We start from the raw sequence: 22,661 nt of genomic DNA, 5'->3' as shown, positions 1-22,661 counted from the left end.
GGAACCCGAGGGGACCTCAGGAACCTGCAGGAAGAAACACTGAAGTAGGCTTTGGGCTCTGGGCCTCGTTGGGATACCGGGGTTGACTGGGGGAGGCGCTGGAAGGGAACTGTTCTCCATGTAGAAAGTGCCCGTGGGCGGAAGTCCCATCCCATCTTTCTTCGTGCGCAGGATGCATTTCCAGCCTTGGCACCTGCGGCCGGGCAGGCAGGCCGGTGGGGTCGTTCCCAGCCTCTAGGGCTGGGCTCGCCCTTTACCCCATACCCGGAAGGATCCAAAGGCACAGGCACCCAGGTCTGGGACAGTGGACTGGCTTGTTGGGTCCCTGAGGAAGGACACAGTCCTTTCCACCCGCCACGGGGGCACCGTAGGACCACTTTGGACAGGAATACGCACGCCACAGAGAATATCAGGCAAACACACACTCTTTTGGTTTGAATCTTTACTTTCAATCCCAAACTTTCCCCCTTTCATTACAAAAGTACTAAACCAACACGGACAGAGTTGGGAAACTGGCATTTGCAGCTCCACGCCCTCGGCAGGCATCTATCTCCACGATCCCATCACCCACACCCCTGTGCAAGGACAGATACCAGGCAGACCATTTGCAGTAATCAGAACAATACCATAAATGCACGATCTTTTTATTTCATATAAAAATGATCAACACAAAAGCCAGGGCGTGTGTTGGTTTTAAACACTCCGACGCTCCCCAAGAGCCTTCTCCTCTGGGCAGCCTGGAGGCTCGGCCCTCCTGGAAGGGAGAGGCGGCCTGGGCTCCCAGCAGTGTCCGGAGACGACGCGCTGGATGTGGTGCGGAAAGCGGAGAGCGGCGCGGTCCCGGGCCTTTTCCCGGGCTCGGAGGGGTGGCCGCCTGGTGTGGCTGTGGCCCAGCGGCCAGGTGGCACACGGGCTGCCTCCCGGTGCGGGGAGTGGGCTCCTGGCCCCTGGGCTCACGGGAAGGCGTGTGCGCTTGTCCCTCTCGGGGGCCACGATCCAGTCGAGTGGCCATGCCAGGCATACCGGTCTCTGACTGTCGTCAGCCCCCTCTGGCCCTCCGAGAAGGGGCTCTCAGTCCACTGTGCCATTGTAGGATTTGTTGAACTTGTTGAAGGTGAAGTCCACGGAGTGTGTGGAGATGGGCTTTCTGTACAGAGGGTTGGAAGCCTACAGAACACACAAGGCAAGAGGACGTGTTTGCATCCATTCGTCTGAACGGACACCGCTCAGGGTTAGAGGCCCTTCCCTGGTCGGTCACCCCAGACGGCAGCGGCCTGAGCGTGCAGGGGGTGGGGGGTGACCGCCCCGTGCCACAGGCCTGGCCCTGCCCTGGGAAAGACCCTCCCGGTCCTGGAGCTTCTCCTCTTCACCCCTGAAACGAGGGGCTGGAGCAGCCCATCCCTGAAGTCCCTTCCAACCTTAACAGAAACTTCCTGTGGATTCAGGGGGGCTCACTGTACTCAGTCTCTAGGGTGGGGCATACGTTTGGCCTGGGAGGCAAGACTCGTGCAAACGGATGCTGCAACAGACTAAGAACCTGAGGTCCTCTGCTGAGTCTGTGGGCTCCCTGGGGCCATCCAGATGCTTCCTGCCCAGGCTGCGCCACGTGCCACTGGCCCGTGAGTGTCCTGAGCTGGGTCTGTGGGGGGCCGTGCGTTCTCAGCAGCTGGAACGGGACGCACGGCACCTCTCGGGTTTCGTTTCTTTGCTTTGAATGGCAAAGATGGTAGCGGGCCTTAAAGCTTGTGTGACCTCAACCACGCCTCTGAGCTTGACCTCTTTTTCCTACTTCCAGCATCCCCTCGGCTTACCATTTCATAGCGGGCCCTGGATCGCTCGCTCTGGAACTTTGCAAACTCTCTCCGATCATGGATGGTGACCAGCAGCTTCCAGATGGCCAGGAGCGCAATCCCAATCAGGAGGATGCTCCCAACCACGGCCAGGAGGATGGTTGTGGCGTCGGGAGCAGTCCCACACTCTGGAGGGGACCAGGAGTCAGAGTGAGCAAAGCCACCAGGATAGCACGACGGCGCGTGCCGGCCCCACCCCACCCCACCCCACCTGGGACCTAACTGGTGCGACAGGGGCGCTCTCTACCAAATGCCTTTCCTCTCTTCTCGCTTAGGTCCTCCCATTGCTTCTGGAAGACCTGGTGGACAGGGGGCCAGAGGTGTTCTCCAACGCGCACAAAGGAAGCGTCCAGGAGGGACGGCGCCTGTTGCAAACCACACAGCGGGTCTCCATGCGGCAACAAGCAGACCAGACCCTTGGCGGCCGCATGCAGCGTGTGCTCAGCAGCACCTCCCCTCGCGCCAGTGCTCCTCCTCCGGACTGGATGGGCCGCAGCCTCCCTGTAAATGGTGTCAGGAGCAGACTGCGCAAGCAGGAGGCCTCCCGGAGCCGCATCCACAAGGGCTGGGCTGGGGGCCAGCCAACGTTTGTAAGCCCTTAGTGGGGCCCTTTTGGAGCAAATGTGCTTATTTTCAAAGAACCGCAAAGCCAGCACTTGAAGACAAAGCCTCATTCTTGCAGGCATGCGTCCTGGGCTGGTCCCTCCGCCGCTGGCCCCGAGAGGGCACATTATGTGGTCTGGCTCAATTTGGAAAAACAGTTTGCAATGCTGGAAATTGAAGGGAGCAAATCTTTTTCTCCTCACCCTGAGCCCCTTCTGGAGAAAAATGAAAGGGGTCACACTAGAAACTCGGATTCCCTAGGTCCAAGGCATGAGGCGGCATCATCAATGGCACCATTGAGGCCTGACCTCCTCGGTGGCCCGGGAGCCGAGCACGGCTGTCTAACCCTTCTCGGGCCGGTAAGCACTGCAGCTGGGTGCGGACCCAGATGTCCCTGAGGGGAGCCTGGACCATCCACGCCCGCAGGCACACACTCTGCAGACCCTGCAGCTGCTCCCCGTCGTCAGCCGCGCAGCTCAGGCTTGTGCCGTGGCCTCTTTTACCCCAATGCTCCGTCTCCTTGCCTGCAGACCATGCCCCCCGAGCCCACCCAGCAGTGGGTCCCCAGGCGTATGCCCTCCTTTCTTCCAAACTCTCAGAGCTGGGTAGGGGCCGCCTTACATCCTGGTCTCAATCTCTCTCTTTTTTTTTTTAAGATTTTAGTTATTTATTCATGAGAGACACAGAGAGAAGCAGAGACACAGGCAGAGGGAGAAGCAGGCTCCATGCAGGGAGCCCGACGAGGGACTTGATCCCAGGACCCCGGGGTCACGCCCTGAGCCAAAGGCAGATGCTCAACCGCTGAGCCACCCCGACACCCCAGATCCTGGAATTTATGAGAAATGATGACCCTCCTGTCTCTGGAGTTTGGAAAGGCAGTGAGGACAGAACGGCGACAAGCCCGGAGCAGGGGAAGGTGTCAGAAGCTGAGCTCCCCGGGGAGCAGAGCCGGCCTGTACCCACCTGGCTCCTTGAGGACTGTCAGGTTGGACTTCCCGCTCGGGAGCTCTGTGTAGGTGAACATCATGACACAGTCCTTGGCGGTTTTGTAGAAGCAAAGCACGGCCTCTTGGTCATCTTTCACTGGAAGAAAACCAAACAGAAATGTCTGCCCTGAGCAACCCGGCGTGCTGATGGTGATGCACAGGCGGGGAGCCGAGCACCTCAGTTACGAAAGGGGGTGCAGGGCAACCCGGGTGTCTCAGCGGTTTAGCGCCGCCTTCAGCACGGGGCCTGATCCTGGAGACCCGGGATCAAGTCCCACGTCGAGCTCCCTGCATGGAGCCTGCTTCTCCCTCTGCCTGTGTCTCTGCCTCTCTCTCTCTCTCTGGGTTTCTCATGAATAAATAAATAAAATCGTTAAAAAAAAAAAAAGGAAAGGGGTGCAGAGAGGCCTAAAGGGGAGGTTGGACCTTTACAGATGAGCTCAGGTTTCTCACGTCAGGAATGCAGCAGCCCCAGCACAGAGTCTGGGTAGCTCTGGGGACATGAATGCCCTGAGGTGCGAGGCCTCCCTGGGGATGCAAGAGAGGGGCTCTTCAAACAGTCCGAGGTGTCGGGTGGGAGTGATGTGAAGCAGAAGGAGGTGCTGGCATTAAGCCTGGGGGTGAGGCTGGCAAGGGGGATTGCTCTGAAAGTTAAAGCAACACAGAAAAGAAGGAGCCACCCTGGGGCCTGTGAGGCCGGGGCAAGGGCTCACGGCGGAGTCCAGGTTGGCTGTGAGCCGGCTGCAGCAGGCAAGCGTCAGCAGCTCCATGCTAGCCTAGAGGACCACAAGGACCAAGGGGGATGAGGACATTTGGACAAGGGCTGGCACCTGCTGTGCTGCCTGCACCCACAGATGCAGCAGGCCAGTGCGGGGACTGCTAGCGCAGGGGCCGGGCCCACCCAGCCATCACCTGCAGCACTCCCCGCCGGGCCCCACACCGCTGTCACCCCCACACGATGGAGGCACAAGCCCGTCCAGGTGTCACCGGCACTCCAATGCTTCTTTGGGAAAGAGACTGATCAACAGGAGGGCAAGGGGGCCGGGGAAGGGGAGGGGACATCGCAGCAACGGCCAGTGGGCTGAGGTTACGGCGCGAAATGCCTTTCACCTCTGGCCTTGGCAGCCCTACCACTCAAAGGAGTTTTATTTTATTTTTTTTAAGATTTATTTATTTATTTATTCAGAGAGAGAGAGGCAGAGGAAGAAGCAGGCTCCATGCAAGGAGCCCGACATGAGACTTGATCCCAGGTCTCCAGGATCACACACCCAGCTGCAGGTGGTGCTAAACCTCTGCGACACCGGGGCTGCCCCCTCAAAGGAGTTTTAACCTAGAATCAGACAAATTAGTGTGGTTATCAAATTTGAAGGCCTGGACTGGGTGAGTGTGAGCATATGGCGCATGAACAAGGCCCAGGAGCAGGACGGAAAGGGTAAACAGCGACTCTGAGCAGACACCTTCTCACGGAGGGGCCGGCGGTGGCTGCTCCAGAGCGGGCACATCCCTGGGGGCTTGTCCCTCCTGCCAGTCGTGCCTAGGCGGGGCCCCTGCCCCAGGTCTGTGAGCAGAACCTGCCGCGAGCCAGGCCCTCAGTCGCAAGCAGAGGCAGCGGCAGGAGGGTGGCAGGAGACCAGACTCCGCAGGCTCCCAGCTGGCTCCCCTGGACTCGCCCAAGCCCCGGTGCGCAGTAGGCGCCCAATGAGCAAGGCTCGGCGCAGCGCAGGGCTCCACGTACTCAGGAGCCAGGACCGGGCCACAGTGGCTGGACAACACCAAGGGGGCAGGAGCAAGGACGCCTCTGCAGGCGGCGCGTCAGGGCCAAGACGGGAGGCTGGGCAGCCGAGGGCAGGGGCAGCGGGCAGGGCTGCCAGCAAGGGAGCCTCAGAGGCAGAAGCCCTTCCGTGGTACAGGCTTGTTTCTCCCTCACCGTCTGAGGCGTACACGTCCGTCATTCTAGTATATTCACAATGTTGTGTGACTCTTCTCACCATCTAATTCCAGAACACTCCCATCACCCGCAAGAGAAACCCTTCCCGTTAGCAGTCGGTCTCGATCCCCTTCCCTCCCCAGGCCCTGCCAACCGCCCATCGACTTTCTGCCTCTGTGCTTTGCCTATTCTGGACATTTCACGTGGATGGGGTCCCACCGTAGGAGTCCTGCACCTGTTTGGCTTCTCCCACACAGCGGGATGCTTGCAAGATCCGTCCCACGGCAGCGCGTGTCGGGACACTGTGCCTGTTTGCCAGTTCCCGTACATCCGGGTGGTTTCTAATACCTGACTCTTAGGGACAACGCTGCCGCAAGCCTCCTCAGGGTTTTGCTGGCGTGTTTTCAGGTCTCCTGTGTACCTACCCAGGAGTGGTATTACTGAACTGTGTGGAGACCCTATTGAATTTGGGGGGGAACTTCCAGGGCATTTCCCAAAGTAGTGGCCCATTTTGCATCACCACCAGCACGCATGAGGGTTCCGACCCAGGGCCACTTGGATCGGGGTCAGTACAGCTGCCAGACCCGTTCCAAAGCCCGCGTGTGCATCGAGGGCTAAGGTAGGCGACTGCATCCCTTACCCTTAAAAACCCCTCGGCCAGGAGAGCAGTGGCTGTGCTAGAAGAGGGCCGGAGGTGGCCCAGAGACGGTGGGGAGCAAAGGTCTGTGCACCTCGGTCTGAGCCTCCCTGGGGCGCTCGCCCAGAAATGGGCTTGGAGCCACTTGTCCAGGGGCAAAGGCACAGGGACGGATGAATGGCATCAAACGGGAGTGGTTAGAATGAGAAGAAGCCTCAAATGCAAGCTGCGGGGCCAGAGGGACGGACCAAGGCACGGGGGAGAGCTGCAGGAACAGATGCCGGCCGCCGGGCCAAGGTGCAACCCGGGCCCCACGAGAGCTCGGCCCCTTCTACGCCTTGCGGCATCGTGACAGCCGCACCAGGCTGAGCCCAAATGTGGCAAAGACCAGGCAGTTGTTCATCAAACATGGTTTCCCCGCCTCCTGGGCACAGAACTTGACTACATTTCCCGTGACCCCTGCAGGTCAGTGTGGCCAGGCGGCTGAGTTCTGGCCAGACAAATGCAGGTGGGAGTCGCAGGCACCCCTTCCAGGCCTGGCCCGTATAGGCGTCTCACGTGATCCCTCGCTGTCCTCCCCATGTGCTGATGAGCGGGGAGGGTTCCAGGGACCTCGAGGAGGGTGGAACCTTCGCAGTGGGAGGGCCTGGTTCCTGAATGGCCTCACGGAAGGCCTTGTCAACCAGCAATGTCTGCAGCGGCCTGGCAATGGATGACCTAGATTTTGCTGACTCACCGCGGTCCGGGGTTGGTTCGTTACAGCAGCTAACACGACCTGTCCTGACATACTGGCTTCTCAGAGAGCCTGAGACCTGTGGCCAGGCAAGGGCCGGATGCCAGCGATGCACACCTGTGATGAAGGTCTTGCACCGCAGACAGCCTAGCACTGGCACCCAAGTCCCTAACGCTGTGCTTCCTAACTCAAGGCTCGAACAGCCCTGCTCCCCCCACGTCCTGCCCCCAGGCCGCCCCGACCACGAATCGTCCCCACTGTGGGGAAGCCTTGAGGCGTCTGCCAAGATATAAAAGGGGACGGTTGCCCAGGGCCACGCGGGCACACTCACCGATGGTGTCCACCCGTGTGACCACCTCATCCTTGCACAGGCTGTGGCAGGTCTGGTTCTCAGCCGGACCCCCCGAGTGAAGCAGCAAGCACTCGACGCAGTCCCTTTGGAAGAGAGGTGATAAATGCGGGGGTTAGATGCCGAGCGGTAGTTCCCTGCCAGTGACGGAGCCCCCAGGGGTGCGTGGCCCGCCGTCCTTCCAGGTCTGGGCCCCTGAAGGCTCTAACTTCGCCCTATCTTCAGATTTTTGGCCTCAGCCAATGTTTTTGCTGGCCCCTGACTGCCGTTATATGGGAAGCCAGAGGGTCCTTGGAGGAACATGTGTCAGCTTAGAGGCATGTCTGGTCTACACGTCAAGTTGCAGGTTGGAGACCTTTCAATTTCTGACATTAGGAGTCAAACTCGGGTGCAGTCTGCTGCATCAGACGCCGGCGAGGAGTCTGCCCCAAGCAGGAAACCTCAGAGTGATTAAAAAGCAGTGTTCTGGCCCTTGCACAGGGGTCCTCACACCCCACTGGCCGGGGCTTGATGTATACACCACGTTGCCCCAGCTCCCAAGATCCCCACTGGGGGATCACCGCCAGGGCAGGGCCCTCAAGCCTCCTACATATTAGACTCTCCCAGGGCAGGGGGCTTTCCAGAAAATACTGCGGCCAGGGCCTGACTACAGCCCTGGGATCCCCCCCTCTGGAGCAGGTTCACCGTGAGGCCCGTGAACCGGCGCCCGGGAGCCCCTCGGGTTGGTGCCCCTTCTCCCTCCTGTGAGTTGGTCTACACCAGACTCTGGTAGAGGCGCCAGGGTGACAGGCTCCTCCGGAGAAAGTGGGTTAGGAGCAAAAAGAGACCCTTGGAGCCCCTCTCTTCCCATCTCAGGTGCACAGTTCATTTTTTCTTTTCTTAAGATTTTATTTACTTATCTGAGAAGGAGAGAGAGAGCCCGAGCAGGTGGAGGGCGGCAGCAGGCACAGGGAGAGGGAGGAGCAGGCTCCCCGCTGAGCAGGGGGTGGGATGGGGGAGCCCAAACGGAGCCCCGGGGGGAGTGGGCTGGGGCCCCAGGGCCTGCCAGGAGGAGAGCACCCTGGAAACAGCCGCTTCCCGGGGAAGCCTGGGGTGGGGCCCGAGAGTCAAGTGTGCGGAGCGCAGGGGGGCCCCCCAGGGCCGCCGTGGCCAGCAGCGCGGCTGTCCACAGAGCTTTCTGGAAGAAACCACGAAGGATGCACGACCACCTGCGCGGCCAGCAGGGTCAGCACCCTGTTAATTCCTTGAGACTGCGGCCGGTTTCTCCATTTCCAGGGCCCCGGGGGAGTCCGGCGGCGCCTCATCAGGACCCGTCCGAGGACGGGGAGGCCCAGGGGCCTGGGAGCCTCAGTGCCCCTGTCGGGCGCTGCGGGGGAGAGCCAGGAAGACGTCCCCAGGAGTCCCTGTACCCTGGAACCGGCCATCAAATGCCACTCCCCTGGGAACGCCTCCTGCAAACATTCTGGAGGTACAAACCGGTGGGTAACGCTTGCATCCCCCCGCGCTCCCCAGGCCAGGAAGAGGCCCAGGGCGGAGGCCACGGAGACTGGGCCGGAGGCAGGAAGGCCCGGATGGACACCCTGCAGGTGGCCCCCAAGCCACCTTCTGCCTCAGCAGAGGTGTCCCGAGCCTTCCACCTGCACCGCCGCTTTGTCACTAAACCACGGGGCTACTTCCGAGAACATTCCCTAATTCTCCGGCTAACTTGGAGGCCCCGCCCACCAGGCTGAAGCTGGGGGGACACTGGAGTCACGTGCTCGAAGGCTGGCCCTCTGCACACGCTGCTGAGAGGCTTAGTGGGAGGGCCTGTTAATTGGAGGCAGCTGAGGCCGGTGTGACCTCAGCCAAGGTGAAGGGATGTTCGGTCTGAGCCAGAGAGCGGAGCGGCCTGTTCCGAGGTCGCAGGGCCAAGTGACACAACAGACACGACACAGGGCGTCGGCGACCTGGTGGCTCCTGGCAAAGCAGCGAGCGGGGAACTGGCCTCTGTCACTAGCGAGGGGGGTTTGTTTAAAACAACACTTGCAGAAAAAATAAAAAAATTAAAAATTTAAAAATTTAAAAATATATAAAAAAATAAAATAAAAAACACTTGCAACCGAGCAAAGAGATGGAGGGTGAGGTGTGGCCCCAAGATTCAGAGGGGATCGTGGTTTCCTCACGGCCCCTCAGCTCTCCTGATCTCTCTGGTGTCGTGGAACAGGCAATAAATCACCCAGTGCCAGGGCTTCTAGGAAGTGGATGCCTTAAATGTTTGCAGCGATGGTGGTTGTACCATTTTTATTTTTTTAAAGATTTTATTTTTTCATGAGAGACACAGAAAGAGGCAGAGACCCAGGCAGAGGGAGAAGCAGGCTCCACGCAGGAAGCCCGACGTGGGACTCGATCCTGCGACCCCGGGGTCATGCCCTGGGCTGAAGGCGGGTGCCCAACTGCCGCTGGGCCACCCGGGCTGCCCGGTTGTGCCCTTTTGACTAACGCGAAGGTAGTCGGGCCTTCTAACCGACCTACGCCAAACCTACGCTGCCTGTGGCTCTGGCGGAAGGGGAGAAACAGCTTTCTCTACTTTTATTGATTCCAGGTGTGTCGTCCTCGGGTGCCCCCCCCCTCCACAGGCCCCAAGGACGGGGGCACATACCTGTGAGCTGCGGCCCACGGAGCTGGGGAGGGGCCCCCCTGTCTGCCCTAAAACGTGTGATCCCACACTCGGCCCGGCCACAGCTATCTGGGCCCCAGCTCCAGCATCCCACCCGCCCTCCCCGGGGAGGAGGAGGAGGAAATCGGTTCGGGGTTCCGTGACTTCTCCACTCTTCGCAGGTCTAAAGGGGATCTGTGTCTCCTCTCCCTTCCTCTGCCCTGCTCTTCTCCAATTACACGCAATAAAATCTGGGCCTATCTGGTCTCTGGATCTGCAGCCAGCTCTCTCGTACCCCTGCCTGGCTGGTTTGAGGCAATCGCCCCAGCAGGGGTCCCGCCACCCACCGCTGCTGAGCGAGGGCAGGCTCCAGAGCAGCGAGGCCTCCATGATCGGATCAGACGTGTGGAGGGGAGCTCTGCCAAAAGAAAACTGCACACACACACAAAAAAAAGAAAAGAAAAAGAAAACTGCACAGTTGCGTTCCCCAGCCAGAGAAATGAGGTCTGTGTTACGACTGGTTTCTGATTATCGGTGCCCGCTTCCTCCCTGCAGGCCCCTCAGCATGGAGGATGCTGACACAGCTGCTTCTCCAGCAAAATTCAAGAGGAACGGTCACTCTTGCCTTCCTGACGGCAAAGCTCCTTGATCCCTCTCGCTCCCTCGCACTTGCCCTCTGGTGGGAGGGGGACGGGCAGACCGTGGGGACCGGGACCCCCTGGCCAGGGCAGTGGAGGCCTGGTGCCCACTGTCCAGACAATCTCCGCATTCAGCGGCAGCGCGGGGCCCGCGTTCCATTATCTCTACAAATGGAGCAGAAAATTCAAAAGCCACTGTGGTCTGCTCCTGGCATGCCTTATCTAGGTCAGGCGGCCTCCTGTCCAGTCTACCTTCTGATTATGTTTTGTTCAAAGCAGCATTTGCCACACGGGTGTCCTGTGCAACATTATTTAGGAAATGTCAATATGGGGGGGGGGGATCCAGCTCATTTGAAAAACAGATGCATACTAAATCCCCTTTTGAAATACTCAACAGCAGTCGAAAGGCTCTGAGAAGCCACTATTTTGGTACTAAAACCAGTTTAATTGAACTCAGTAGGGCAGCCCGGGTGGCTCAGCGGCTTAGCACCACCTTCGGCCCAGGGCATGATCCTGGGGTCCTGGGATCGAGTCCTGCGTCGGGCTCCCTGCATAGAGCCTGCCTCTCCCTCCGCTTGTGTCTCTGTGTCTCTCACGAATAAATAAAATCTTTAAATAATAATAATAATAATTTAACTCAATAATCTGCTAACTTCTACACTTGGGAATAGCAGTCTTGTTTTTCTGTTCTGTTTTTATTTTCTTACCAAATCCCCATGGAACCCGCATTCCAAAGACACTTTTTTTTTTTTTTTAATTTAAGAGAGAGAGACAGAAATAGCAAGAGTGGGAACATGGACAGGGAGGAATAAAAGAAACAGGCTGGGAGCCCACTGAGCAGGGAGCCCAATGCAGGGCTCGATCCCAGGACTCCGAGATCGTGACCTCAGCCAAAGTCAGATGCTTAACCAACTGAGCCACCCAGATGCCCCTCAAAGACTTTATTTTACTTTATTTTATTTTATTTTATTTTATTTTTTAAAGATCTTTATTTATTTATTCATGAGAGACAGAGAGAGAGAGAGAGAGAGAGAGAGAGAGGGGCAGAGACACAGGCAGAGGGAGAAGCAGGCTCCATGTAGGGAGCCTGACATGGGACTGAATCCCGGGTCTCCAGGATCAGGCCCTGGGCTGGAGGCGGCGCTAAACTGCTGTGCCACCAGGGCTGCCCAAGACTCTATCTTTTTATTGTTTATTTTTTAAATTTTTTTGAGATTTTATTTATTCATCAGAGACATGCAGAGAGAGAGAGGCAGAGACACAGGCAGAGGGAGAAGCAGGCTCCACTCAGGGAACCCGACATGGGACTCGATCCCAGGACTCCAGGATCAGGCCCCGGGCTGAAGGCGGCGCTAAACCGCTGAGCCATCCGGGCTGCCCAGACTCTATTTTAATATACAGTTTTGCTGACATGGAGTCACTGTTAATAAGAGTTTTGCCCCCCAGCAAGGTTGGGCAGGGGAAGATGTGGGAGATGGGAGGAAGAGGCTGGCCAGCCCCGGGGGCCGATGGACTGGATGATGGGCCTGGTCTGGGGTGAGACGCGGGGGAGAGGAGAGGGCGCCGTTACCTCTTGGTGCTGCAAGCATCTGGGCAGGTCGGGCACTTCTCGCACGTCTCTCCAAAGGCTCCCGGCTCCGTGCACTGGCACTGGCCACACACACAGCGCCCACGGTCGCTGCAGACCTGGCCATCCTTGGCCAGGCACGTGCTGATGTCTGTGGAGCAGTTACAGTTGTCCCCAATGTAGCCTGCATGGCACTTGCATTCTCCACAGTGACACTCGCCGTGGCCTAAAGGGACACACAGAGCACACACATCAGAGCCCGCCTGCACCAACACATGACCAAGTGCCCAGCACCAGCCGTGCGCCAGGCACCGGGGAAGGCAACAGAACGAGGCTGGGCCTCCAGCGGTGTCTGGGCGGACAGAAAGGGCCCAGTGCCCATTGGCTTTGACAGCGGGGGGCCAGGTGGCCTGTGTCGCCCAGCTAGGTCTGGGGCAGCGCTCCAAGTTGGTTCAGCATTTGGCCACAGGACCAGGACCCCAGAGAGCTTCTTCCTGCCCCAGCTAGGTCTGGGGCAGCGCCCCAAGTTGGTTCAGCATTTGGCCACAGGACCAGGACCCCAGAGAGCTTCTTCCTGCCTCAGATGTCATGTGAAGAATGGCCATCAAATATGCCCGCATCCTGATCCCCAGGACCCGTGGGCATCCCCTCCTATGGTTAAAGAGACTGCAGATGTGACTACGTGAAGGATTCGGAGACAACAGCATCTCCCGGGTTCTCCCAGTGGCTTCGATACCATCACAAGGGTCCACCGAAGACAAAGGGAGATCCGATCACAGAAGGCCGGGGCCATGGGACAACAGCAGCCAGACGCTAGCTGCTGCCTTTGAAGATGGAGGAAGAGGCCGGAGAGCCAAGGAATGTGAGGAATGTAGCTGGAGAAGCTGGAGAGGGCGGGGAACAGATCCTCCCCAGACCCCGGAGGGAGCAGGGCCCTGCCAACACCATGCATGACTTTAGCCCAGCGAAAGCGATTTCAGACTCTGACCTCCAGGATTCAAGAGAACACGATCCAGCTGGGTTGTGAAAGGCCCCTGACTCGGTGGTAATTTGTTACAGCCCCAGCGTGCAGTGATGCAAAATTCTCGCTCGGGCCTCAGCCCCGTGGCCCAGGGCAGGAGGATTCAGGAGCCGGTGCTGAGGGCAGCGTGTGGGGGGGGGGGGGCTGACCCGACGGCGGTGTATATACACACACCAGGCTTTAGAGCGTAAACGTGAGCAGTTCCTACCACCGTGCCCCACGGCCGGGAGCGCTGGCATCCTCACCCAAGGCTGACGTAGCCGGACACAGAGATGAAGGGGCTGGCTGACGCTCAGAGCCAGCGCTCCCACCAGGGAGTCTGACCTCCAGCACCCACTGCCTCTCGGGAGGGAAGAGGGCAGAGGAGGCCCTAACCGAGAGCTGAGGGTCGCCCAGCCGTCTGTCCTTCACAGGAGGGGCCCTCTCCCCGGCCTGCAAGGGGGGGACTGACCAGGCATCCCCTGAGGTCATGCAGGTGTCAAGGGCACGGGCTCACTCGGCTCAGAGGACAAGCCTGTGAGTGTGGTGAGCGAACGTGTCGCTCAGTGAAAAGCATGAAGAGCACCAGCTTCCAAGGGGACCAAGAGCCTGGCCCTGGATGCCTGGCCCTCTGCGCTAACACAGGCAGCAAGCAGTGCCACCCAAGGCACGTAACTTCACTAAATCTGCCTTGTACTACTCTGGTGGCATGTGTTCCTTCCCGAAGCTATTTTGCTAAGGCTAAGATGAAAAGACCCGAAAGTCTGCATTGCTGAGCACCCGCTTATGTACTAGCAGGAGACAGGTGGCGGGTGGGGGGCATCAGACTGGTGGGGGGAGGCCTCACGTTTTCCTCCGGGCAGCTGGATCCCAGCACCTTCTGCGAGACCACCACCGAGTGTGACCCACAACTGAGGTCAGGACCTAACTGCAAAGAGCCTCTTCGCTTGCTACTCGGTGCCCAGAATCTGTAGGCAGGAGGGAGGCCATCTGGAGAGACCGAGTCTCCCAAGTGCCAAGCACCTGGGGCCAGACAGCCTTGTGGCTTCCCCTGGGGGGGGGGGGGGGCTGGGGGCTGGGAGCAGATCCGAGCGCCCTCCCACTTCCCAGGCAGCCCTCTGGGGAGGGGAGGAGAGCCAGGCCCAGCTCAGCAGGCGGCTGGGAGTGCAGCAAACTGCCTAGAAGCTGGCATGTGAAGAAGCAACACAGGAGGGAGGAGCAGCTGCCCTGCTCAAGGCTTACACCAGGCAGGGGTGGGGGTGGCCAGCCGGCGGGCAGGAGGGGGGGGACTGACTGCGGCGGAGGCTGCACACCCCTCCTGCCACCCAGCCCATGAGCAGCGCGGGGTTCAGGCTGCGGCAGGCAGGAAACCACCCCATGCAGGAAGGAAGTCTTCGCGGATGCAATGGCTCCAATCTGCACAACCCCTTCACTCCCAGCCTCGAGGGCTGTACCACTCAAGAGCCCGTTTTTTTTTTTTAATTTTTATTTATTTATGATAGTCACAGAGAGAGAGAGAGAGAGAGAGAGAGAGAGAGAGAGAGAGGCAGAGGGCAGAGACATAGGCAGAGGGAGAGGCAGGCTCCATGCACCGGGAGCCCGACGTGGGATTCGATCCCGGGTCTCCAGGATCGCGCCCTGGGCCAAAGGCAGGCGCCAAACCGCTGCGCCACCCAGGGATCCCAAGAGCCTGTTTTAAATTAAGAATGGGTCACTGCTGGGGGTCATTCTCCCCCTACCCTCTTATTATGAAAACTTCCAGACCTGCAGCCACATTGCAAGGATTGTACGGTGACCATCCAGGGGCTTGCCGCCCTCACTGCAGCAGGTTACCCGCGGCTCTAGCTCCTGTCCGCCCCTCTGTCTACCCATCAGTGCGGTTTCCAAAAGGCAGCTCAAAGCGAGTGTGCTTCCGGGGCAGGTTTCGAATACAGCTCTGCACGCTGCAACAGCTTGCACATCGCACCTTCCCGCGAAGCAGAAGCACAAAAAGTGAAGGGCAGGGGCAGGGCCGTATTTGCAAGCAGCAAGATGGGACCCAGGCCAGAGGGACTGCTTTGCTGCGGCAAGTTAGGGCTCTCCGTCCCGCTCCGGCGCGTGGCAGCAAAACATCAGCCAAGTATGACCCGACGTCGCGTTCCAAAGGGCCAACGCTTTGGAGAAGATGTAGGATATTATGTTGTGGGAGAGCTGGGTTTGAGGTGAAGTGTGTGCGTGAGCGTGCGGAGGGGAGAACTCGCTTCCCCGGGGTGCCCGGGCCTGGGAGTGATGGGATCTGCTTGCGGAGAAGGCCGGCAAGGTGCCCGCTGCTCCGTACCCTCCACCGTGACACCGGACCGGCAATAAGCCGGGTGGCGTCGGGTACGTCTGATGCCACGCAGACCCAAGAGCCCCCAGAGCCAGCCAGCGGTCAGTGAGGTTGAGTGTGCCCCGGATCTAGGGCTCACGTAGAGAAAGTGGGGGTCACGGGCAAAAGAGGGACAGGACTCACCACCAGAGACAGGAGCCACTCTAGAAAGCCCCCCACAACCCCCGAGCAGCAAGGACACGGCAAGAAGCAGAGTGCAAGACACCTAGAGAAAGTGGGCGGAGCATGAGCGGCCCCAGCTCCCCTCCCTGGGCGGGGCAGGTGGGGGGCAAGCACCTGGGGTGCTGCTGAGGGGCTGCAGGACAACAGGAGAGCCTCGTCCATGTGGCCTCTGGCCTCAGATATTTGACAAATCCAAAGTCAAGTCCCAACAAGCCGAACTGGGGCCCCAGCTGCAAGCTCCTGGGCTGGTGTCGTGGCTGCACCGGCGGCCTGAGCAGCTACGGCAAAGACGGGGTGCACGCTGCATGCCTGCCTTCCCGCCTGTGGCACACCTGCTGATCCACGGAGCCCTGGCGCGGCCTCAAGGTCCTCAGCACAGGACTATCATGGGGCAAGAGCCGATATAAGATACGACTACTTGGGGCGTTGGGGTGGCTCAGCAGTTGAGCGTCTGCCTTTGGCCCAGGGTGTGACCCTGGAGTCCTGGGATCGAGTCCTGCACCGGGCTCCCAGCATGGAGCCTGCTTTTCCCTCTGCCTGTGTCTCTGCCTTTCATGAATAAATAAAATATTAAAAAAGAGAGAGAGAGATACAACTACTTGCCATCTTGTTTAAAGTTTCCAAGTCTCCTTTAAAACGCGTGACTCATACAGGTCTTCAAAACCTACAGGTCAGTCTGGTTACGCTTTAGCCTAATCAAGTGTCTCAGATCCTAGGCCGGGCCTCAACCTGCACGCACGGAGATTCCCCAGGTCTCTGGTCAGCCCTCAGCCTCCCCTAATGCTCCACTAGGAACACGTTATTATGACAACAGAGGTCATTTGGCCCCGTCCCAAGGATCAATGACCTTACCCATCACCAGTACAGTGAAATGGGGGGGCTGGGGACATGATCCTGGCTAACAGCACCCAGAGGGCCGAAGCAAGGACCCTTCAGCAAAACACAGCTCGTTGATAATGTTACCCCCAACGCCTTGGCAAAGGGAGTTGAATTTAATGATGCCCCTTTAATGCTGTGCAGACATAAAAATATTTTCACTGCACATAGGGAGGGCTATTGAAGGGCATGTGAAAGCACTTTGTAGGCTGTGACTCGCTCCATGTGCAAGTTATTATTAGCACTACCTTTGTTACAATGATTGATGGCTAAATGGACAGGAAGTTGTAAATGTGTCTATTTATACAGAATTTCAGCTCCACAGAATTCAATAGCTTTCCATCAGCAACACTGCGCTTGTGTGGGCTGCGGGCCAAGACGTGGCCCCTTCCCTCCTTTTATTAAGTAGAATCGCAGCTATTTAGAGGCAGGGGTGCCCTCGAAGCCGGCTGGGAAGGAGCTGCTGGAGAGGAGGGAGGAGAACCAGGGGCCTGGAAGCCAACAGGGACACGAGAGGAAGGCCCGGCAAGGGCAAGGAGAGATCAAGAAGGGCAAATTCTAGGTGGCTGCCGGGTTTCGCCAGTCTGGAGGGCCGAGGGCAGACGCCGGAGGGAGAGGGGCGACTGCAAGCTCTGGGCTGAAGGCAGCGCTAAACCACTGAGCCACCCGGGCTACCCCAAGAGATTTTTTTATTTCACGGAGACACCAAGCCATTTTTAAAACCTCTTAACCTCGAGAAACTTCGCGGGATACTCATAATGGGCCGGGCATTGTTTGAGGTGCTTTACCTGGATAATCTCATCGGCCCTCCCCAACACCCTGGGCCACGGTACGAGTACCACCTTGATTTTCAGAGATGGAAAATGAGGCACAGGGAGTCCAAATGAGGCCACGTAATTTATCCAAAGCTACACGGCAAGTAGGTGTCAGGGCGGGGAGCTAAACCACGTTTGTTTGGCTCTGGAGCCCGTATTCTTAACCATACATATGCTGCCTCTGTAGCACAATCCAGTCATGGTTAAGTGATAAAAACTAAAACAGCACATAGGATAAATGTTCAAGTCCCCCGTGGCTGCCACATTTTCCTAAACTGTGAATCATGTGGCGACACTTGCGTAAAGCCCTTCCCCGGCTCCTCATCACCTACGGCACAGCTTCCGCGTTTCTACTTTGTGGCCCACCATCCCCGGCTACCCCCCGAGTCACCCCAGGTTCTGACCGTTGCAAAACAGCCACGAGGTGCTGAACGTTAGCACGTTCTGGCTTTGCAGCAATCGCCCCGCGGCGGGCAGCGCAGATAGACCGGACGGTGGTCAAGGGGGCGTAGACAAGGTGAATTTCAAAGACCCGTAAGCGGTCCGTGGACAACGTGGTTGGCAGGTGGGGTGTGGGCGGTGAGGAGAGGGGAGGGGAGGGAAGATCCCTGGGTTTCAAGCTTCCACAAACCCATCGAAGGGGAGCTAAGGAGAATCCTAAGAGAAGCACGGCGGGCGGAAGAGCACGAGATGGGTTAGAGCCAACCTGGCACTGAGGTGCGCTGAAGACGCCCAGTGGAGATGCGAGAAGTCAAGCGGCTCAAGGGGGCTCAGGAGCAGGTTTGGGCAACGGGTCGGTGTGGGCGTGACGAGATTTCTCGAGGGGGCACTGGTAGAGGGTGGCCACGCCAGCACTGAACCGGTCTCTAGAGGCCAAAGGATCCTGCAAAGGAGCTGCCGAAGCGTTTTATTTTTGTTTGCCCGATGCCTAGAATTGTCGAGCAAACAGTAGATGCTCAGCACATGTTGCGAGAGGCTGGGCACAGCAGCAGGACACGCCTGAAGCCCGGAGGGAAGCCATCCAAAGCTGTAAATTAGAAAGGGAGTGGAGAAGTATTACGGAGCCTTAGGAACTTAAATGTGATTCTTGAGATATTTCAAATTCTTAACACGTGTCCAAAAAGTCCAGAGATTTGGAACACCACGAGGAAAAAAATGGGTAAGAATTCTCTTTCCTTTGGCAGGTCACAGTCAAGCAGAAGTCACAAGCTTTGTACCCCACTTTTGATCTTGCATATTGTTCGGATTTCTCTAGCAAGAGGCTCTTCAGACATGTGCACAAGAACGCATCTTCGGTCTCGGGGCCAGCGGCGCCTCTGTCCTTGGCTTAGTGTCAATGCACCGGCCCTGACAAGGTCAACTGGTGGTGCTCCCCAAGGGGCAATGCCCCAACAACATGAGACAGCAGCACTGGTTGGAAAGCTAAGACCCCATTGTCAAAGGCAACAGCCGTCCCAAAGGATGCCTTTGCCTTCCTTGTCTTAGCATCTGACTTCTCAAAGCTGCTGCCTGGCCGCCGAGTCCCTCGATTTACTACTGCATTTCACGTGAGGGCAGCAAGGAAAGGACTTGGTCTCTGGTCCAACTCTATCAATCACAGGAGATTAAAGCAATGCATGGAAGATGGAAAAAAAAATCTATGTTCTTTAATGAACCCATCTTTCCAGTTTCAAAGAGGCCTGTAAACAGCTGAGTGAGATGAACCATAGTCCTCGTAGGATCCTAAGGAATGCTGACTCAGAAAAACAGACGGCCTGTGGCCAAAAGAAATAGAGGTTTCTCAGATCAACATCTTGAATTTGGCTTACCCTGCCCAATCCACCTGGCAGGCACCTCTGGGGGAATGCCAACCACATCTGGAGAGACCTGAATTCCCTACCTTCTCGGTCACTGCAACAGGATGAGAGGGTTACTGTTTTCAACCCGGAAACCTGTCGTGTTGTGGTTGGTTAACAGTTGCCGTGTTGGCCACTGTAGAGCCGGATGCAGCACTCTTAATGGACGGGGCTGGCTTGGAATGTCACATGAGTGGGCCATGCTGAAGTCTGGCTGCCAGGAGCTCAGCCAAGCCACAAGATGGCAGGAAGCAACTGCCCAAGAACGCCCCCAGGAGAGTAGGGGGAGGTGGGCTTCTACTGGGTCAGGGCTTTGGGCCGACCTCTGGTGGGGAGTGTGGACAATAGGCCAATCTTCCCAGCCACAGCCTCCCCCACTTGGGTCAGATCCGTAACAGCCACATCAATCGCCTGGTAGTTTAACAACAGCTAAATGACATCAGTCATGTCAAAAGTGTTTTTTTTTTATAAGTTAGAACAGGCCAACAAAGGTTCATCTAAAGACAGTGGGTTCAGCATAATCAGTAACAACCAATAGACACCCACTGAATACAAAGAGAACGGTGCTCCACCTTTCATCAGGTAATAGTCCCAGAAGGACAGGTACCTCAGCCAGTGCCCTGGTTCACGAGTGTCCTTCAGTCTGGTCTGCTGCGTCTGATACATCGTTATGTAACCCAGACGGACACTCACTTCGGAAAACAGACACTAAATGTTTCCTAAAATTCCGACTAAAGTAGAGAGCACTTATTAGGTAAGACTTGGAAAATGTGGGCTCAGTGCTTGGGTGGTGGCGACAGAGAAGGCTGGGTCCATAATCCAGAGATTTGGGCAGGGCCTCAAGCGCATCAAAACAAGTAAAATTAGGTAGAAATGAGGTAACTATTTACTTGCAAGGTTCTCCTGGTGTGACTCTATAATCAAGAATCACATGGGGCACCTGGGTGACTCAGTAGGTTAAGTGTCTGACCCTTTATCTCAGCCCAGGTCTTGATCTCAGGGTTGTGAGTTTAAGCCTCTACTTAAAAGAATCAGAGTGAGCTTTAGTCCAGGGTCTGGGTTTCACTTTCCCCGAGCGTGAATGGCTGAACAGGTAATACAAATGGTGACCCGCTGTGTGTGTATGTGGCTGATGCTACGGGGAAAGGCACAAGACACAAATAATCCCACTATTCAGTGCTTGCTCGTGGTGAGAGCAAAATGCTGAAATAACACACCAACTTGGGAAGTACGTTCCTTTAGCTTAGGGATGGTGGGGTCACATGATCAAGACTTTTAGGGGTGGTGGCTGTGGGTTGGAAGGATTGGAGCAACCCCCTTTTCTGGGTCAGAGGGCAACAGGCAGGGCTTAGGAAGGGGTCCCAGACCGAGCAAGCAAAAGTTGCAGCAGGTCAGACTCACTCAGAGCAACCTTCCGACACCAGGGAGCATTTGCATGTGGGTGGGGTTCTTAGGTCACTGTTCTTAGAGTCAAGGACACTCACCCCAAAGGAAAACAGGGTTCCTCCATCCAATTCCGCCCCACCCCTCCAGAGGCACCGAGCAGCAGAGGCCGATAATCAATTATGTCACAGTTTCCAAATCAAGACCAAACTCAAAGCCACAGCTCAACAACCAAGAAATGAAAGCAACACTGGAGGTCTCACAGTTTTCAATTTAACTAAGAACGGAAAACTGTCTAAAGTGTTAGTCTGTAACATCAAAAAACTAATACCACTCAACCCCATACATGCCCGAGACCTTGTTTTTAGCGTTCTCACGGTCTTCCTAGGATTTTCCTTTGCTTTCTAAGTCTCATTATTTCTTTCACAAGTGTCATGCCCTTAAGGATACGTCCTGAAGTTCAAAGGTGTGCACAGGGTCCTCATTAGAGGGGCTGCTCTTGCACATCTCCCTTTCTAAGCAGAGAGAGAGGGGTGGTGAGGGGAGATCCAATGCTTAGAATAGTCGATTTTTCAGAATCACCGGTGAATTGTTAAGATCTTTGCAGAAACAAGATCTGGGCAGTAAGCAAACTCCATTCCCAGAGCTAAGCGAAGAGCATGGAACAAGGCAGGTTCCCAACACGGTTTCCCCATCCTCTCTCCCTTGTCTTTCAAGAGCTCATAAAAGCCGGATGGTGAAGGGAGAAGTATGAATGATTCATATCCTCATTCCTCAAACCCAGCAAGTTTCTGAGACATGGAAAATTCTAGGGGCAACAAACATTTAGAAATTAATTTAAAAAAAAAATAAAAGAAATTAATTCAAGACTGCAAGCAACTCCAGCTCCGTAACCGTGGCACCCAGCACAACACTCGGCATGTGAACAATGCTCAATGCGCTCTTACGGATTGCGAGGAAATCAGCAACCTACCTAAAACAAAATGGCCTGCAGAGATCAAATGAGAGATACGGTTTCCGTACCTGTAGCTGCACTGCCATCGGATACTCGCTACGCTCTGGTTTTCCCAAAGAACTTTCTCCAATCACAAGGTGCAAGAAGCTGGCTGACCCCAGAGACCAGCAGCCCAGTGTGCCCGGTCCAGGTGGCTAGTCTGAAAGCTGCATTGTTTCATTATAGGACTAGGCCCTGAATGTTGGTACCTTTTTGTCTTTCAAGTGAACTCGAGCAACGTCTGGATACAGTTGGAATGCTTAGAGAATTCTTTTTTTTTAAGATTTTATTTATTTATTCATGAGAGACACAGAGAGGCAGAGACACAGGCAGAGGGAGAAGCAGGCTCCATGCAGGGAGCCCGACGTGGGACTCGATTCCCCGGGTCTCCAGGATCAGGCCCCGGGCTGAAGGCAGGTGCTAAACCGCCGAGCCACCCAGGGATCCTCTGCTTAGAGAATTCTTGATCGAGGGGTGCCTGTTGAGAACTTCTGAAACCAAAGTGTTTTCGATGCCATCAATGTCTGATGCTTATCTCTGTGGAAGAAAATGCTCCTCCAGGAAGGGGTGTGGTGGGGAGGCCAGGTAGTGACATTTACTCAACACCCCTGATGGAGAGGCAGCATGCAAGGAGCTTTATAGACATTGTTCTTTCTTTTTTTTTCTTTTTCAAAGATTTTATTTATTGGAGAGAGAGAGAGAGAAATGAGGGGAAGGGCAGAGGGAGAGGAAGAGAATCTCAGGTAGACTCTAATACAGGGCTCGATCCCACATCCCTGAAACCACAACCCGAGTCAAAACTGGATGTTCAACTGACTGAGCCACCTAGGTGGCCCCCAGACATTGTTCTATTAGATGCTCACAACAACTCTCTGGGGTATTTGACAGATAAGAAAACCTGTCAGAAACTGAGGGTTACCAGAAGGGAGGTGGGTGGGGGACGGGTGAAATGGGTGATGGGGATTAAGGAGGGGACTAGTCATGATGAGCACTGCATACTGCATGGAATCGCTGAATCGCTATACCGTGCGCCGGAAACTACTATTACACTGTATGTTAACTAATTGGAATTTAAATAAAAACTTGAAAAAAGGGGCAGCCCGGGTGGCTCAGCGGTTTAGCACCACCTTCAGCCCAGGGCCTGATCCTGGAGACCCGGGATCGAGTCCCACATCGGGCTCCCTGCATGGAGCCTGCTTCTCCCTCAGCCTATGTCTCTGCCTCTCTCTCTCTCTGTGTGTCTCTCATGAATAAATAAAAAATCTTAAAAAAAAAGAAAAAACTTGAAAAAAATATCTGTCAG

The 22,661-nt window shown here is 56.4% G+C and overlaps 1 protein-coding gene across 2 annotated transcripts in view; it reads right to left on the bottom strand.

Moving 5' to 3' along the window:
- Positions 1-628: 628 nt before the first annotated feature.
- The window catches only part of ITGB5 (integrin subunit beta 5), a 110,205-nt gene continuing 88,172 nt past the window's right edge, over positions 629-22,661 (bottom strand). For both annotated transcript variants that reach the window (XM_055315950.1, XM_055315949.1), the window contains 5 exons: positions 11,929-12,151; positions 7,068-7,171; positions 3,417-3,536; positions 1,812-1,978; positions 629-1,167 (listed from right to left, as the gene is read on the bottom strand). In XM_055315950.1, coding sequence (XP_055171925.1) covers positions 1,072-1,167; positions 1,812-1,978; positions 3,417-3,536; positions 7,068-7,171; positions 11,929-12,151 — 710 coding nt within the window. In that variant the 3' untranslated portion in view covers positions 629-1,071. The remainder of the gene's footprint in view (positions 1,168-1,811; positions 1,979-3,416; positions 3,537-7,067; positions 7,172-11,928; positions 12,152-22,661) is intronic.

This window comes from Nyctereutes procyonoides, unplaced genomic scaffold (genome assembly GCF_905146905.1).
Source record: "Nyctereutes procyonoides isolate TBG_1078 unplaced genomic scaffold, NYPRO_anot_genome, whole genome shotgun sequence".
In the NCBI taxonomy this organism is placed as follows: Eukaryota; Metazoa; Chordata; class Mammalia; order Carnivora; family Canidae; genus Nyctereutes; species Nyctereutes procyonoides.
Note: the sequence above shows the minus strand (reverse complement) of the source record. Positions and strands in the feature narration are given on the sequence as shown.